The sequence below is a fragment of the Tyto alba genome, unplaced genomic scaffold (assembly GCF_018691265.1).
Source record: "Tyto alba isolate M040663 unplaced genomic scaffold, T.alba_DEE_v4.0 Super-Scaffold_21, whole genome shotgun sequence".
Lineage (NCBI taxonomy): Eukaryota > Metazoa > Chordata > Aves > Strigiformes > Tytonidae > Tyto > Tyto alba.
Genome location: NW_024881295.1, coordinates 3,487,666 through 3,505,971, shown reverse-complemented (window position 1 = coordinate 3,505,971; position 18,306 = coordinate 3,487,666). Strand labels below are relative to the sequence as shown.

General features: G+C 44.3%; 1 protein-coding gene across 2 annotated transcripts in view; it reads left to right on the top strand.

Annotated features, from left to right (window-relative positions):
• Window positions 1-11,961, top strand: part of ARHGEF5 (Rho guanine nucleotide exchange factor 5) — a 37,270-nt gene extending 25,309 nt beyond the window's left edge. For both annotated transcript variants that reach the window (XM_032995028.2, XM_032995027.2), the window contains exons 4-15: window positions 336-400; window positions 717-979; window positions 1,895-2,055; window positions 2,788-2,940; window positions 4,291-4,420; window positions 5,319-5,393; window positions 7,304-7,393; window positions 7,721-7,875; window positions 8,555-8,716; window positions 9,783-9,853; window positions 10,183-10,287; window positions 10,569-11,961. In XM_032995028.2, the coding sequence (XP_032850919.2) occupies window positions 336-400; window positions 717-979; window positions 1,895-2,055; window positions 2,788-2,940; window positions 4,291-4,420; window positions 5,319-5,393; window positions 7,304-7,393; window positions 7,721-7,875; window positions 8,555-8,716; window positions 9,783-9,853; window positions 10,183-10,287; window positions 10,569-10,723 (1,585 nt within the window). In that variant the 3' untranslated portion in view covers window positions 10,724-11,961. The remainder of the gene's footprint in view (window positions 1-335; window positions 401-716; window positions 980-1,894; window positions 2,056-2,787; window positions 2,941-4,290; window positions 4,421-5,318; window positions 5,394-7,303; window positions 7,394-7,720; window positions 7,876-8,554; window positions 8,717-9,782; window positions 9,854-10,182; window positions 10,288-10,568) is intronic.
• The last annotated feature ends 6,345 nt before the right edge of the window (window positions 11,962-18,306 follow it).

Genomic DNA, 18,306 nt, shown 5'->3' with positions numbered 1-18,306 from the left:
TGTCACTGTGTAGCGCAGACACCTGACACCCTCTGTTATTCCTGGGGGACCAAAGATGATGATAAGGAGTAGAAAACTATAATAAAATGACTTAAGCCTGTGTTTCAGTCTGTGCCCTCTGGGAGAGGACCCCGTTGCAACAGAACTATTTCTGTCCCTTAAGGACAGTGTCTTCATTAAGCCAAACTTTGTTCTTTGTTAAGTAAAGCATGTGGAGCTTGAGCTTGTTGGAAGGTGAGATCCTTGCTGTGACAGATCTGTTACTAAGATTTGGATAAGCCATCTCTGGTGCTGTGCTCTTCATTCACTCTTTCCAAACCCTTATTCCCCGACAGAGAGAAGAAACCTGCAGACGCAATGGAGAACTTCAAACGCCGGCACTCCAAACTGATCAACTCCTGTAAGTACCTTCTCCCTGCAGCACTGTGGCAGACCTCTCTCCTCCCTCATCTCACCTTTGGAGTGAGCAGAGAGGAGAGTGGCTCCTGCCACGTGGTAGCAAAGAGGGAACGTTAGAGTGCTGTGTCCAGTGGAGGCAGTGAGACCAGAGTCCTGCAGTACGCTCAGGCAGCTGGTGGGCTTTGCTTACAGCGGGTGCGTGTGGTCTAATGTGTTCAGTTATCCTACTATGAGACAGTTACTGAGTTTTCTCCAGACTGAAGCAGGGGGTGAGTAGCTCCTATAGAAGGTATAAATGTACATTCCTCTCTTCACAGCAAGATTGCTCTATCAGGAGTACAGTGATGTGGTTCTGAACAAGGCCATTCAAAGCCAGAAGAGAGTGGATTCTTTCGCAGAGGATATAGAGTCGAGTTTCCCAAGCTCCCCAAGGCTACGGAGGAAAGTGCTGTCTCCCCAGGACTCATATTTGCAACGTCTGTCAGTCTCATCTAATGCATCCCTCTGGCAGGACATCCCCATGATACGGGGCAGCAGAATGCTGCTCAATATGTCCCGTGATGAACAGAAGCTGCAAGAGGTAATGGGCAGATGTAACAAGGTAGATGGGTGGTCTGTAGTCAAGAAAGAGTCCCCAGAAGGGTGGTTAAAGTGGAGAACAAAAACTCTGATGTGGGAGTGCAGGTGGTTGAATGCAGATGTCACCTCTACCCACATAGGCAGCACGGGGGATGTGGTACCAGTGCTTGTGAAGTAGTACAGTGCTGAAGTTCAGAATTGTAAAGAAAAAGAGCACTGGAGGACAGACTCTGGACCATATCAATAACTTCATGAAAACAGACGTGAGGCAATTGGAACGAGATAAACCAAGGAATTTTGAGCATGTTCAGTGCGAAAGAGAATATTAAAGTAGAAGACTTCCAGCATTCTCCCACACATAAGCTTATGAGAGATGCTAATAAAAAAAACCCACAGTGAATTGTAGTTTCTGTGGTAGAGGGTGAGTTTACCAGATTGACTTGTGTGAGCTGCAGGGCTGAGAGGAAACAGGAAGACGTTTGGGTTCAGCAAAATGGTACATAGAGAAGCTGGGTGAGGAAAATGAGAGGAACCAAGAGGTGGATGGGTGGACCCAGGGAAAGAGGCAAAACCAGCAGCATGGGAAACATGATGAAGGAGAAAAACGTGGGTGATGCGGGTGCTGGAAAATTTATGGGACAGTGTAAAACAGGGAACCTAGTGAAAGTGGAGCTGAGGGGGAATAAAAAGTAAAATGAGAGCAGGTAGTGTTTTTTCTTTTAAGTCATACCACGAGTCTGTCTTCTAAACAAAGAAAAAACTATATATAATGGAGTGCTTGCCCTTTTATTCCTAAAATCTCTCTTCTGTAATTATGTGCTACTTACATAATGTACTGGGAGGTTTTCTTGCTTTGCCCCTGTCTCCTCTCCATAAGTTTCCTCACAGGCTGTGCTCTCTTACTTCATCTCTCAAGGCCAAGTTCGAGTTGATAATGTCTGAGGCTTCGTACCTGCGCAGTTTAAACGTGGCAGTGGATCACTTCCAGCGATCAGCAGAGCTCCAGGCAATGCTCACCAACCAAGAGCGTCAGTGGCTTTTCTCCCGCCTTCACGATGTACGCGATGTCAGTGCCAGGTGAGATATGGCCCTTTCCAGGACTGACACCTTCCAGTTCTTGGGCAGAGAGCTCATTGCAGGAGATCAGAATGTTCAAAATGCTACTGTAGCCATGCACTATTTGCTTCCACTACAACTAAACTTGACTAACTAGACCTCAGCCCAACCCAAATATAGCTCCTGCTAAATACAAGACAAAAGAAGGAGCTGCACGAACCCTGACCAAAAAAAAAAAAAAAAAAAAAAAAAAAAGACGGAAATAGGGAGGAAAAAAGAAAAAAAGTTACAGCCATCACTTGACAGAACCTAATGTGAATCAGTTGAGCATAAGTCATAAAACGTAGACATGACCCCACATGCAAGGAATCCTGTATGTTGTAGGATTCCGTTCTGCTTTTTTCCTCCAAGGCTTGGCTATATACATTGCTAAAATAGTAAGGTTTGCTGCTACCTTCTCAATTTCTACTAGTAGGATTATTCTCATGATGTCTTAATTTTCAGTTGTTTTCTGACCACGCCCGTGGAAGTATGACCTCTCAAGAACAGAGGTGTTTGACCTCTGCTTCATCCTTGCCGATATCTAGCCCTAAATTGTCTTTGTACAGGCATTATTCTCTCTCTCGAAGTAAAGAGCTATCTCACCATTTTATGTGGTCTATCAGGATTTTAGAGGACTGAGGCCATTCCTGCTTTACTAAATGACACTGATATTTCCCTCTCCTTTTATGGCACTGCAACCATGTGCTGCAGTTTCCTCTTTGACTTGGAGGAGAAATTTGAGGAGGATATGTTCACCTTCCATGTGTGTGATGTGGCTCTGAAACATGCCCCCGAGTTCCGCAGGGTGTATCTGCCATACGTAACAAACCAGACCTATCAGGAGCAAACCTTCCAACGCTTACTGTAAGTTTTCTCATTTGTTTCACCCTTCTCTCCCCTTACTTCCTTGCTGCACCTCGAATATTCACTTTTTCAAGTGATGGGGAATGCTGCAGGTCCAGGCTGTTGGCTGGTGCTCTCGCTACACCCCTGGAAGAACAGGCAGAAACCTTCAATTCAATGGCATTTGGAACAGCAGGACAGAGCTGCTGCGGCTTCTCTCCCACAGCATTGGAAAGAATAATTAGTATCAGATTCTATTGCAGGCTATTCTCTCTGTCTGCCCTCTACTGAAGACAGCAAAAGTGACTGTCCTGGATAACAGTTTTCAGTCTGTGGTTTTCAGACTACTAAGAACCAGAAAGCAATAATTTCAAGTGAAACTTCCAACCTCAACCGTTCTGTGATTCTGTAATTAAGAAAAATATGGCTGCTGTCAGTACACTTAAACTGACTATGCAGGAGTCTTTAAAATGGATTGAAAATCCTAGGGCCAGAGAACACCATTGGTCTCTCTTGCTTTGGATGGTGGCGTGGAACATCCTCTTCTGTACCCAGTGGCACAACCAAGCATTAATCAGGCATGAGCCCAGTCCTGAGCCAAGGTTTCCCTGCCACTTCAGCACTGCTTCCCTTCGTAACAACCCAATTCCAGTGAAGCTACAGTGGTTCCAGGAGAAGATGCTGTTCCCGATTATTCAGGCACTGTGTCTTGGTGCTGCTGACTGGGAGAGGTTTAGTGTCTCAATTTATTCCCTTCAGGGAAGGCTCAGTTCCATGCAGAAAGGATCTCTAGGATATTGTCTAGAGCAATGTCTACTGGGCCTACAACCTTCTTCCCCATCTCTTCAAGGATATGGGATTGGCTATTCTGGTGGCTCGTGACACTCTCACTACCATTAGCCCTTTATCTGCTACTGCCCAACATGAAAAACTAGATGGCAGTGGCTGTGTCTAAGAGGGAGAAGAGAGACATTAGGTGGGGAAGCCAGCTCCCCTCGGGAGTAGCAAAAGAGGGGAGACAGCTGTTTCCAGACCCTGGAGCTGGACCGTTCAGTATAAGGAAAGAATACAAACCACCACTGCCCGTGTGAAAGGTGTCCTACTGATAGAGGGGAATCGAAATGTAGCTGTTACTTCTGGCTTTTATTCCGGAGGGCTGTGGCAGAAAGAGGAAAGATACAACAACAGCTGTACTGCCATCCTGTAGCTGTTAGAAACCCATACTTGCTCTTCATTAGCGGAGTGGTGCAGTTTCTTGACATCTCTTGCCCCAGGGACAAAACCTGACTGAAACACTCACTGAAATCTGATAGTAGGAAGACTGTTTATTTGCTGTGGTGCCTAGATGTCCTTTCTTTACCACTCTCACAGAAATGGAAATGCGGGGTTCCAACAAGTCCTGGAGAGACTGGAAAGCGATCCAGTATGCCAGCGCCTCTCACTTAAATCCTTCCTCATCCTCCCCTTCCAGCGCATCACTCGACTCAAGCTCCTCCTACAGGTAAATGTTGATTCTCTGCTTTCCTACAGTTTCTCTCAAGCTGACCCTTCTTTGGATCTGAAAGTCATATTTATATGAGCTGTCTCCAAGCACTGGGTAGAAGGACTGCGTGCAGCCATTCATGTTGCATCTGTGATACGTTTGGCAGGATGCTCTAAAGCCGCTCAGTTGTGTATATTGTGAATGGGCCTTTGCGAAATCAAACCTGTTTGTCATCATACAAATATCTGCTGTGCATTAGTCCAGCACCATGAGCTGGATATGATAGCCTGCACGTGGCAATGCAGTCTGTATACTGGTTAGGACTTTCTTTCAACACTGCTTCAACTGTACTCCAATAAATAATTTATGGAGTCTTCTCAGAAGATGTTGATTTACTTTTTATTGAACCTTTTTGGCTTCCTGCTAGGAAGACAAAGCAAAGGCTCCTTGGCTGCCCTCTGGAAGGCAGCCTGTCTCTACTCTTTGCCTGCAACATTGGCAAATAGGAACCTTCCAGACAGGCAACCAGCAGGTCCCTAAGAACTAATTTTGAGCTCTTTCTGTGAAATTCTTCTTTTTGAATATACGAGCCTGCTTTTAACAGGAGAAAAGGAGTATGAGGCCAAGAACAATTCTGTGCTTAAGGCTGTTTGTGCTTGGATTAATGGTTGCTTCCTGTGCCATGTAACTTGTAAATGACAGTTAATATGATTTAGATTTTCAGGGATGTCAGCTTATCAGTGACATTCTGTATCTCAAATTTCTGGCCTTGTTGCCTCCACATCTCATTACCTATCACTGCTTTAGTTTACCTTGAGGCTGGCATCTTGGTGTCTCCTTGTTTCTCCTGCACCTCCCAGATACACATGTCCAGCTTTCCCTGTTTGCATTAAGAAAAACATCTTTTCTTATGCAGAATATCCTGAAGAGAACTCGGCCTGGGTCTGAGGAGGAAGTGCAAGCAACACAGGCCTACGATGCTCTTGAAAAGGTAAAACTGTCAACCTGTTCTGCAGCCTTGCAGAAAGGGATTTGGGGGTTTTGGTTGTTGGTACCCTCAATATGAGTTAATGTGCCCTGGCAGCCAAAAGGGCCAACTGTATCCTGGGGTGAATTAAGTGCAGTATGGCTAGCTAGTTAATAGAGGTGATTGTCCCACTGTACTCAGCATTGGTGTGGTCTCACCTTGAGTACTGTGTGCAGTTGTGGGCTCCACAGTGCAAGAAGATTGTAAAAATATTAGAATGTGTCCAAAGAAGGGCAACAAAGGTGGTGGAAGGACTAGAGGGCAAGACTTACGAGGAGTGGCTAAGGATACTAGGTTTGCTCAGAGGAAACTGAGGGGTGACCTCATTGCTGCCTACAACTTCCTTATGAGGGGGAGCAAAGAAGGAGGTGCTGATCTCTCCTCTCTGGACACAAGGGAATGGCTTAAAGCTGTGTCAGGGGAAGTTCAGGTTGGATGTTGGGAAAAAGTTCTTCACTGAGAGGGTTGTCAAGCACTGAAACAAGCTCCTCAGGAATGTGGTCATGGCCCCAAGCCTGACTGTGTTCAGGAAGTGTTTGGACAACACTCTTGGATATATGGTTTAACTTCTAGTTTGCCCTGTGTGGAGTCAGAAGTTAGACTCAGTGATGCTCATGGGTCCCTTCCAACTCAGCATATTCTGTGGTTCTCCACAGCCATATTGCATCACACAGCTGCAGGGCACCAAAGTGGCCCAGTCCTCTTCATTGATCTTCACCCTCGTTGAGGGCCCTTGCCATTGCTCCTCGTGAGTAACAAATCACTGTGTTCATGTGACTCTCCTGCATGTGCAGTGCTAGCTGTCAGCAGAAAGCACTAAAGCAGGAGCCAGCTGAGATGCGACTGAACCTGCACCAATGATATCAAACTACTTTTTTTCAGGACTCACTCTTCCCAGTCTTCTAAACGCCATTCCCCCTTTGTGTTCCTTACCTTTGTCTCTAATTAGTGATCAACTGCCACCCTAGTCCCAAGAAGAAAATCCTGCTTTAAAAAAAAAAAAAAGGCGTGGCAAGACATTACTCTATTGCCTCCCTTCCTCTATCCTGTTTATTAGAGAGACAAGATTTAAAGTCTTCTGGGACAGCTTGTTATCTAAACTTTGTACAGCAGCATAAGGTGGACTTGTTCCTAGCTAGCTCCTGTTCTGTCTAGTGATGATTTGATCTTCTTGGAGTGTCACTCCCTTCCTTACAATCTCTCCCCTCTCATCCACCACAAACCTAAAGACAAGTTCAACATGACACATACTTCCTTAAAGGTCTTAAGACTGCACCTGTGTGCTTCACAGCTCCCAAAGCACTGCAGTCTGAGCTGGGTGGGCAAGATGTCATACACTGAAATCCTTAGACTCCAGCTGTGTTCAAGCCAGCGTTATCTCTGTGACACGGTTACGCAGCTGCCCTGTATTGCCTCAGGCAGCTTGGAGGCTGAAGTACCTCTGTTTCATTGTGTCCTGTCCTCACAAGTACTGGCAACAAGCTCTGGGTTGTGGAAAATCAGGGCTGATGTTTGTCTAATCGGCCTCCTGTGTTTCCAGTGGAGCATCTAGTAAGAGCTGCTTCCAAACAACCAGCAATTCAACCTTTGGCACCTGAGATGTCTCTAGTATCGCCCCCCCAGTATCCTACAGTTAAATAAATACTTATCACAGAGACTTCATCTAAAGAATATCTTCCTTAAGAAAGAAGAATGATTATTATAGGTATAGAGAAGTTGAATATGCTTGCCTGGAAAAAATATGGGGTTTTTTGCAGGAGGATGCCTAATAAGAATTGTCACTTACACTGACTCTTGAGGGGCTCCTGGGAGTAGTACTGATCCCACCAGGCAGTTCTGCTCCCACTTCAGTGATCATCTGTTTTCTTTTGCAGCTCATCAAGGATTGCAATGAAAACGTCCAGCGCATGAAGAGCACTGAAGAGCTGATCTACCTCAGCCAGAAGATTGAATTTGAGTGCAAGGTGAGCTCGTCCATTCTTTGGGCCTTGCTCTAGCCTAATGTATCATCTCTCTTTCCTCACAAAGTCACTTGTGCTGACTTTTTGTTCTCCTCTCCAGCATACACAGAACCTTTGAACCAGAACACAGGTCAGCTCTTCATCAGTGCTTCCCTTGCCCAGTTGTTCGTGTCAGCCTTCAGCTGAAGGTGCCTACCATGACTTACTCCTGTCCAGCTGGAGAGATGAAAGCACACTTCCTCTAGAGAAAGGCAAAGATGCAAATCCAAAACTCACGAATACTGATTTCCTTGTACACACTTGACATAAATGTTCATTTCTGTCTTGCAGATATTCCCACTCATCTCACAGTCGAGACGACTTGTGAAGTGTGGTGAGTTGACAGCACTGGACTTCAACACGCTGAGTCCAAAGTGGAAAGTCACCACCCGTCCCATCTACCTACATCTTTTCAATGACTGCCTGCTCCTGTCTCGGCCGAAGGAGTGAGTGCTTCAACACAATTCTTGCTGCCCCTTCTAAAATACCTATCTTTTTCTGGGTCTGTGCTTTGGTGAAAGAGTCCTTTCCCCTCTGCCTGCCAGCAAGTGGCAGCATTTGTCAAGTCACTCTCCTAACTCTACATTATGTGAGTATCACGCAAGTATGTGGCATCTCATAGTTCCAACTCTTAATTAAACCATACGATAATAAAACAAGATATCTTCCAGTTCCTAATGCAACACTTCTATTCTGCCTTTCCATCTTGATAATGCAAAACACTTTAACAATAGTATTTATTCTAGTTTTGCTTGGTAAATAATTTCTTCTTAATGCACAGCATGAAGATTAGTGAATGTGCAAATCACTGGTTTGTCAGGAAACCAAGAGGTTTTTTGGTTGTGTTGGGGTTTTGGAGGGGTGGTTTTGTTTTTAAGCTGTAAGCTGTCAAATAAAATTCTGACAGGACAGAGCTTAGTATTTCTACCCTTTTCATTAAGTCCCCTCTCTCTTCTCTGTCTGTCTGAGACTTCTAGCAAGAACAAAGCTTAAGGTGCCTGTCACAGATGAAGACTCATTAAAAGCTTTTTGCTTTCCTGACATCAGAAAACAACATGGACTCACTTTATAACCCTCATCACCTTAAAACTCACAACTTGTTTTGTTCCTCCTCTTTACCTGCAGGGGTGGACGTTTTGTTGTGTTTGATCATGCTGCTTTCTCAGATGTGCGTGGGGAGAAGTGTGAGATGAAACTACACGGAACAAACAAAAACGTTTTCCGTCTCTTTCTACTTCAGAATTACCAAGGAAAGAGGGTGGAGTTTTTGTTTCGTACAGAAACACAGTAAGAGCTCAAGGTTACCCTCAGTATATCCTGTTACCATAGCCAGACACCTCCCAGGAGCCTGATGGTTGTCCCTCAGCTGCCCACATGCTAAAATATCAAATGCAGCTGCTGAGCAGAGGACTTGAAAAACATCCTCTTGCTGTAACAAGCCCCTAATGAGCCACCTTGCTCCTCTCTCATCATAGCTGCTCATACAATACTACCACATAATGCCATACCATCAGCTTCCAAAACCAGGATTTTTTTGCCTTTGCCCATCTCCTTTTTCCACTTTCTCTGGTTCCCCTAAGTACCCTGTCTCCCTGACCCTTCTGTTGTGGTTTAAACCCAGCCAGCAGCCAAACATCACACAGCCACTCACTCACCCTCCCCTACCCTGGGAAACGGGGGAGATGAATTGGAGGGATAAGGGTAAGAAGACTCGTAGGTTGAAATAAAAAACAATTTAATCATCGAAATAAAATTAAATTAAAATGATGATAATAATGGTAATAGAAAATACGGATGAGTAACACTCAGCGTGATTGCTCACCCCCCGCTGCCCAAGGGCCAGCCTGTTCATGGCTAGCAATCCCTGAGAAGCAAGACTCCTGAAACCATAATCCCAGAAGCAAGAGTGAACTTTCTGATCAACCCTCATCTATATACTGAGCACAACATTAGGTGATATGGAATATTCGCCAGTTTGGGTCCATTGCTTTGGCTCTGCTCCCCCCCCGCCCAGTTTCTTGTGCACCTGCACACTGGCAGGACGTGGGAAGTTGAGAAGTCCTTGATTTCTTAGCAACAACTGAAAACATCAGTACATTATCAACATTCTTCTCCTATCAAATCCCATACTGAATCCAAAACACAGCACTATTCTAGCTACTAAAAAGTGAAAAAAAAAAAAAAAAAAAAAAAAAAATCAGCTCTATCCTGGCTGAAACCAGGATACCTTCCTGTGAGGAAGCCTGTATGCACACAGCCCCAGTCCTGTCATCAGACTGCTCTCCCTCACATTGAATCCTGACCCCTATCTGGTGATGCTGAACCCTAATATCTATCTTGTGATGTTTTCCAGCAGTGAGAAGCTGAGGTGGATCTCTGCTTTGGCACCTCCACGAGGAGAACTGGACCTCCTGGAATGCCCTGGTGAGACTGCTCTGCTACTACAGCAGTGGGGGTGGGCTGGCTCAGAGGAGTTGGAGTCACCTGTGAGATAGAATCACAGAGTGATTCCGAGGCAGAATACTTGCCTTTTGAAAATAAGATACTTGTGAGCTTTCCCTCAGTGCCAGGTTCTGCCAGTTCTTTTACTCATTTTTACTCATATTACATAGAAGACCTGTAGTCTTCTAGAATTACAGTTCTCTGCTCTTTAATGTTTGGGCAATCCCTTATCCCCTACCTCCTCCGGGGCTGATGTACACAGGTTTACTGTTGCTTTCTAGTATATCATTGTGATCTTTCCTCCCCTTTAGATGCACCACAGGTTCAATGCATAAAGACTTACAAGGCTCGGGAGAATGATGAGCTGGCTTTGGAGAAAGCAGATATCATCATGGTTATGCAGTACAGCAATGATGGTGAGCAGAACAAACAACGACTATCTTAAATTACGGGTAGGAACTTACTCTAGTAGTCTAAAGCTTTACCACCACCATCAGGCTTCAGAAGGAGCCTCTCATTCCTGATTGTTGGACTGAGAGTATAAAGAGAGTCTTCATCTTCATTAAGACACTTTATTTGGAAACTGAAAGGGGATCTTTTTCTTTGATCTTAGGGCCTTGTCAGAGGGGGAATTTTGGGAAGAATAAAAAAATGTTTGACTACTTTCCCTGATGTTGTGCTTTTCCCCACACCACAGGATGGATGGAAGGCGTAAAACTTTCAGACAGGGAGAGAGGCTGGTTCCCCTCAGAACATGTGGAACACATCTCCAGCAAACATGCACGGCAGAAGAACCTGAAGGAGGAACAACGTGTGAAGAATGCTAAGCAGCAAGTCTTCTGTAAGAAATAAGACTCTACTTTGTTTGGACCTGTACAGTCTCCCTGCCATGGGGAAACCATCTTTTTTCTATAGTGCCTCAGAAGAAAACGCCTCTGCAAAGAGCATAATACAGCACTTTGACAGAACCAGGTGCTTTTTGCCAAAGAAAGCGGGAATTCAATCAGGAAAAATCATTCACTTCCTCTGTGTCACCAGGACTACGGCAACAGTAGGAGGGGGAAAAGTTGCATGTATTGCTTGCTTTGTGGTAGTAGGGAGGGACTTTAATCGGCCAGAGGTCTGGGATCTGGACTTCTGAAAATATATTCCTGGTTTTGCCACTGACAAGTTGCAGGACCTTGAGCAAGTCACTTCAGAATTCTGCCTCGGTTTTCCCATCTGTGAAATGGGGGTAAACTAACCTACCTCACTGGATGTTGTGAGGCTAAATTCACTAGTATTAGCGTACTGAGAGCTTTGAGTTCCTGAGAAGGAAGGTGCTAAGTGCAAAGCACAATAGAGTTGAGGAGAGCTTTCCATTTGAGTATCCTCTTGATATCTTGATGATATTGATCTCCATAGTGTAATTTACATTTAGAACAATTTATCTATTCGATCGTGCAAGTCTACTGGTTTTTAGATAGGCAAATACTTCATTGTACCTAAATTTAACTCAGTCTTGGTGTACTATTAAGAGTCCTTGACAGGATTAGAAAATCCACTGGATTTAAGCGAAGTTTTCAGAAGCCACAGTGATGATATCCCCCACCTTAAGAGGTACCAAGCTGAAGTATCTGTTTCACAAAGGTCACCTCTCTTCTGAACAAGTGTCCCAATAAGCCATCTTAAATGACCCTTTTTTACTCTGCCTCCCACCCAAAGTGGAACAGTGACTTTGAGAAATATTTTTATTATGTGTTGGTACATGCCCTGTACAAAATAACCATGACTAGGCATATGCAATGAAGTGGCACTTTCCTGCTGCTCTTATTCTGATAGCTGATGTGGTATTGCATGCACCATTTTGCACACTTATAGAAAACACTGAGATATTTAGCCACTGTAGATAAAGTCAAAATATGTACCAGGGACTTAGTTCTTTTTTGGAACTCTCTGGTTTCAAGTCCAGTTTACATGCAGTCCTGCTTTTGTGCAGAACCTGTCTATTTGAGGATATGCCTTCAACTGTAAAATACTGTTTCTGTATTAAAGTGTTTGCGTTCAGTTCGGTCAATGCAAGATCAAGTATAAGAATCCAATACACCAAAGAAAGCAATGTGTAGCCTTCTTGCATTTAATATATTTGAAGAATTAGTTATCTTCATTCCTCCAGCTTTCTGTCTCTGTAACATTCTGGCTTTAATTCCCATTTATGTTGTATCTAGTATAGCGTAATACAGCCTATTTATATCAGTAATTTTAGCTGGATTAAAAAAAAAAAAAAAAGTTGCTTTTAGTCCTAATAAACTCATGCACTTCTCCAGTTAAAATAAACAACTTTCTGCTTTCCTTGTTACTTAGGTTTTCATCTCAAATGTAAGTACTGCAATATTTACTGGCTATACATTCAGTATTTTCATTATTTTTTTCATATAACTCTACTTTCTAAGTGAATATTAAGTAGAAAGAGCTACACTTAAGAGGCAGTAAAGAAAGCTTGCTTTACCAGCCATACCTTAAGATTCTTCAGGACATTATCACCAGCCCTGAAATGACTGCTGCTGCAGGTTCTCTAGTGGTTAGTCATCAGTGTATCAAGATAAGCTAAAGGGGTGACCTACAGAAGATGGGATTCCAGTCCATGATACCAGTAAAACAGGATGCAATTATTAGATTGCCTTTTAATCTGTGGTCCTGACTACAATCTACCTACACCTTTTTTCCTCTAGAAGAACTAAAGCTGGTCCCTACCTAAGAACCAAAGCAAATCCCTACCTCAGACTAAAGTAAGTGACATAAGAAGAGTTATAATCCTCAACAGGACCCATGAACGTTCACGACCGTGTAAGGTTGTCCCATGCAGGCAGTCTGATGCATCCCATATCTGTATCAGCTGCATCTTTGCTGCTTGTATTAGGAGGAGGCAGGCCATGCTAAATCAGAAGTCATCTTGTTAAACATTTTAAAAGTCAAGAATTCTTTACTCTTTGAACTTCTGCTCTCAAAACCAAGCGGGCATATTGTTCATTAGTCTCCCTGCGTGGTTCCTGTGTTAAATTCTGTACATTCTTGTTAAGGTAGGAAACTTCAAGGCCACTGTTGTTGTGTCTGACAGGACATCTAAACTGTTTAACTAGTTGGATCAAATGTTGACTTCTCCCTGTCGCAGGTACAGCCTTTATTTCCCATTATCAGGTTTTTTGTATGTTAAGGAACATTTAAAGATCACCTTATGCTTCTAAGAAGTGCTTATACTCTGGTTTACTTGGATTTCTTACATGTCAGGTAGGCCTCAACCTCTCACTAGTTAAATTTTTAGCCTCAGCACCATCATGCCACCAAAATCCATAAACAAATCTGCACTGAATTGCTTCATGCTTTTTGAAACTGATTAACATTGGTTTGTACAAGCTTAATCAAACTAGTACAATACTGTGCGTGTAGGAGTCAGGAATCAAGTTGACAGAGTATCCGCTTCATCCTATCACAGTCTTAATTCTCAGTCAGGATCTCTCCCTACATTATCTGATCTGGATAACCTGATTTCCTAGAAAATCAGTATTAAACTGAAATAGAAGAGTAGAGTTTGCCAGCCACATCCCTATGCTTTCCTAGTACGATCCCCAAAGAAGGAAGGTCCACAGAATAGGAACGCTGTATGAGAGATACAAGTGTATCTTAAACAGCTGGCTGTAAATTGAAGTATGAAGAAATCAACAGCTTCCGCAGGAACAGATGGAGACTTATACATTGCATATCTGGACAAATGAAATTCAGTACTATACTTAAAAAAACAAAAAAAAAACAAAAAAACACACACAAAAAACCAAAAGCAAACAATACTCTTTAGAGCGCAGTTTCTTTTTGTGGTAAGAACAACAATGAAATACAAGCATGACCTACATTTAAAAAGTTGAGAATCTGAGAAAATCATGGTTTATGTCTGAAAATCAAATGTTATGACTGCTGTCATTTTTTCATCTTTTCATATAAAAAAAAAAGTATAAAATATATATAAGTATCTGTGTGGCTCCAAAAAAAAAGGTCATAGCAATGGTGACCTATGCCGGTCCTTCCTAAAAGAAAATAAATGAAAGCATTCTCCACAGTTCTTATCCCCTTTCAGAGTACTAGAAAAATCTGACATAAGGACCAGAGTTCAGTAAATAAACACAACCTTGCTCAGAAACAGGAACCTTTAAAGCACTTAGTGATTTTTATCTTTGTGCTTTTATCTTATATTGAAGAGGTCCCATCCCCTCTAAGATCAGAGATGTATGTGTTTTGTCAGCTGAATGCTGCTAACAAAAAATAAATTCCATTTTAGCTCCACTAACATTTCAGCCAGCACGTGTTAAGTTTGTTGGCTGAGCCAGGTGCACTGTTAGACTTAATTACACTGCCTCCAAAATGCTGGTGCACATGCTTCAGGTTACACTCATTTAACATAATGAAACTACTTTCAGGTGAAAGCATCTGCAGGAGCAGGATCTTCGATGCTAGAGCAAACCTTGAGACGAAGACAGGGCATAGAGGGAAATGCACAGCAGAAGGGTGCCATGCCAGCAGTGAGCTATTGAGCTAATAACTGAGATGAGGATGAAGACTGTTCTGTCTTGGTGCAGCAGACCGCAATTAAGCCAATCATATTCTTCAAGCAAGCGCTGTCTTTGCTGTTTGCAGCCAACACAGGTTGTGTTTACAGCCAGCTGCACTTCACTTGGTGGTTAGGAAAGCTGCACACAGAGGGCTTGGTTTCTGGAACCATCCTGACCTGAGTTGCAGCACAGTTCTCTCCATCAACTGCCCGTGAGAAGGAAGCCAGAAAAGCCAGTCTTTGTTCTCTCCTGCCCTTCATCTAGTGTAGACACCTGCAATTGCACAAAGCTGGTTTAATGTTACCTGGGCAGATGACTACCTGTAGTAGTGAGAGATCACTAACTGCCTGGTACCACTGTTAGGAGCCTTGTCTTTTCTAAGAGTTGTTAAGAATTGAAAGGATGCAAAATTATAGAGCCTAAAAGTCAAGAAGTGCCATTTATTTCTTTCAACCACTAATTTATGGAGAATCAGAAGCACTGCTAAACAACTGCAGACAGAGCGCACACACACACACACAAAAATTAATCTCTTCCTGCCAGCCTGCAAGGAAAGATAATGAGGTTTATCTCATTCATGCTACACCATCCAATTCTGTGACATCTGGGTTTCCAAGGCACGCAATTAGCGACATTTAGGCCCGCTCCTGGTGGGAGCTGCTGAAGCCGCGCTCTTTCAGATGTCCTCGGATGTGCCGGTGACCTTCCTGTACCCTACGTGAGGGAGCCGGGTTTGCGTGTCCCCCCTCGTAGACCGGCTCTCTGGTCCCCCACGCCCACGGTGCGAGGGCGGGCGGGCCGGCCGGGGCCTTCCCGCAGGGCAGCCGGCTCCCCGCGGCCGGGGCGCCTGAGGGGGCGGGCGGGCGGCACCAGGCCGCGGCGCGCGGGGGGCTCCGGGGCTGCGGCCCCGCTACCTGCGGGTGCGGCCGGGCTCCAGCTGCGGCTGCTGCTGACGGGGCGGCCCGCCTCCGCCGCTGCCCGCCTGCCCGGGCGGCTGAGGTAGGTGGGTCAGGTAGCCTCGACCCCGCTCTCTCCCCCGAGAGTCGCTGGCGGCCCAGGTGGCCTTGATGAGCCGGCCGGGGCCGGCGGTCGCAATCCGGCCGGGGCTCGCCGCCGAGGCCCGGCATTAACCGGGCATTAACCGGGCCGGACGCGCCGCCGCCGAGCCGGCATGGACGGGGCGGGCGCGGAGAAGGAGTGGGCGCCCAAAGGGCCGGGTAAGGGCCGGGCGGTGGGACCGGGACACCGGCTCTCAATAACGACCGGGCGGGGAGGCACCCGCCAACGAGCCTAATGAGTAGCTCCGGTTGAGCATAACGACCCTGTCGCCTCCTCTGGGCTGTTACCTGTGCCGCCGGCCCTCCGTGCGGGCTGGCAGCCGTTACCCCCTGCCTCCCTCGCGGCCTTGGGCGTTATCCTGCCCCGGGGGGGGGGGGGGGGGTGGGGGAAGGCGCCATTTTGCCCGGAGCGCCGTGGGGGGTTGGGGGGCAACGGGCTGCAGCCGGGCCCGCTGGGCAAGCTGGCGTGTGAGGGTGGGGGGCAGGTGGATTTCCCCTCGTGTCGCACCGAGGGGTTCCCCGCTGCCTCGGGGTTTCTAGGCTGCTGGCACCGACCGCCGTCACCTGCTCTCCAGTTTTCCTCCTCCTTGTCTGTGCTTGCGTGGGTGGACCCGTGGAGCTGGTGTTTCTCTCTGTGCGTGTGTTCGGGTTGCTTTGTGCCAAACGCTTGAAACAACCTTAAAAAAAATCTATGCAATTGGTTACCTTGTTCCAAGAAACATCTAAGGAGAAGTTGTGAGAAGAAAAGGAGGGCTTTGTTTCTTGCTTGTTCACCTTCAGCCGCTCAGGTGTTCCAGACTCTATGTGTATGGTGTTCCCAGTCAGTTAAAATCCCCTCCGTTTAAGGTTATGTTTATCTAAAAGTGGGACAAAGTGATTTTCAGTCTGCTCTCTTGTCATAGGAATGATGGGAGAAAGGACTATGTTACTACGAAGGTTGGTTACTATGTTACTATGAAGGCATGCCTCTCAAAACTTCATTTTCATCTGTGGCCTTCTCTTTGGCAATCCCAAATTGTTGCCAGGCCTTTGACGTATGTTTTAGAAATAGAGAGAGCAATTTACTTTTTCTTGGAGGGGTATTCCTGTAGATGATATAAAATGTCCAGATGTCAGTCCCTTCTTCTGCTGCAGATACAAGGGACATGCACAAGACTTTGAAATGTATTTTGTGATGTAAGCACATACTGGGGTTTGCGTAAAAATAAGTAAAAAGCCTTCTCAAATCAGTGCTAAACTGAAAATACTATTCCTGATTTAAGGCAGAGGGCGAGTGACAGAATGGGTGACACGTGAAAATATTAGCTTTTTCACGTAATGAGCAAGTTGAGCTCAGAGGCAGTGAGAAGGATGGTGGAGAAAGGAATTATATAGAACATAGCGAGCTTCTGCCTCGCTTAGTTCTTGATGCTTCCCATCAGGATATTTCATGTCATTTAACAGCAGTGGAAACTGTTGCTGCTTAACAAGATCAAGTTATTATAGTTGCATAGTTTCCTGCCTCTGTCTCTTTCCCCTGCAATAATTAGTTCTCTTAACCCTGCAAAAAGGCAAATTAGAAGGTCTTGGAGGCAGCCTGGCGTCCCCTTGTACTTTCATGAAGATTATCCCATCTGAGTGGTATTGTGGAGTTCCTTCTTGATTAATAATTGTTGAAGAAAGAAATGTTGAGGCAGAAAGCGAGTCCTTTATTTTGGCATTCCACCAATATATATCAAAAGTAGGACAGAGTGAAATTAAATTATTTTAGATCTTTTCCCTCTGAATTAACCACGTTTCTCTGTAGGCACATACAACTGAAATGCTGCAGACATTTTACTCAAACTTTCTTCTTTCCAGACAGAAGCAGATACATGGTTTTGGCTTTATTATTATACTTTCTATTCTTAAGAAATAGTAACTTTTTTCTTTTTTTTTTTTTTTTTTTTTTTTTTTTTTTAAGTAGCAAAAATCACAGACTCACACATTCGGAGACAATCAGCAGGTTTTCTTGGTTTGGAAATGTATATCTCAGCTGGGAAAATATAATGCTTCTTTATTATTCTGGTGCCAATTTTAATTACTTCTCTTGTTGTGTTCTTTCTTCTGAGACCTGTCTTTTCCTATTCAGTCATCCTTAGTCTCTCTTAGTGTAATGCAGTTTGTGCTTTTTTGTTAAACTTGGTCAGACCTCTTTACCTGTTTTTGTCCCCAGCCACCTATTTCATTACCTATTTTGTAAATCTGTTATTTATAAGTGGTGTGGCTGAAGCTCCAGAAAACTGCAGCTTCAGTTATTAGAAAGCAGTTATTAGAAGTTTGTACAACTAATTTATTTTTTGCTTGGTCGGCTTGAATATGACAGAAACCGAAACCTATATAAATTAAAAAGTGATATAATTTGTCAGATGATCACTGATGACAATAGAGCAAAATTTTTTGTTTGTTTGTTTGTTTGTTTTGTTTTTGTTTTGTTTTGTTTTTTTTTTTTTTGTCATTTTAATAAAGTGACACTTGGTGTCTTTAAGTCATTGAGTTTTATTCAGCTCCTTATTCCAAAGACATTTGTTATCCTCAGTGCTGTTTTCCCACTACTTTATTTGTAATATACAACCTTCCCTTTATACTCTGTGTCTGGAATTAATTCTTCCTTTAGTTTACAGCTGGTTGTTTTTGCAGGCATCTTCACTCTCAAAATGAGGCTTCTCTCATCACAGGTGTTTGAATATCTTCATATTGATCATATCACGTTCTTTGCTTTTGCTTTCCTCACAGCACTCTGTCCTGGTGACAGTGTTTATTTTGAAGTCTAGTTCTT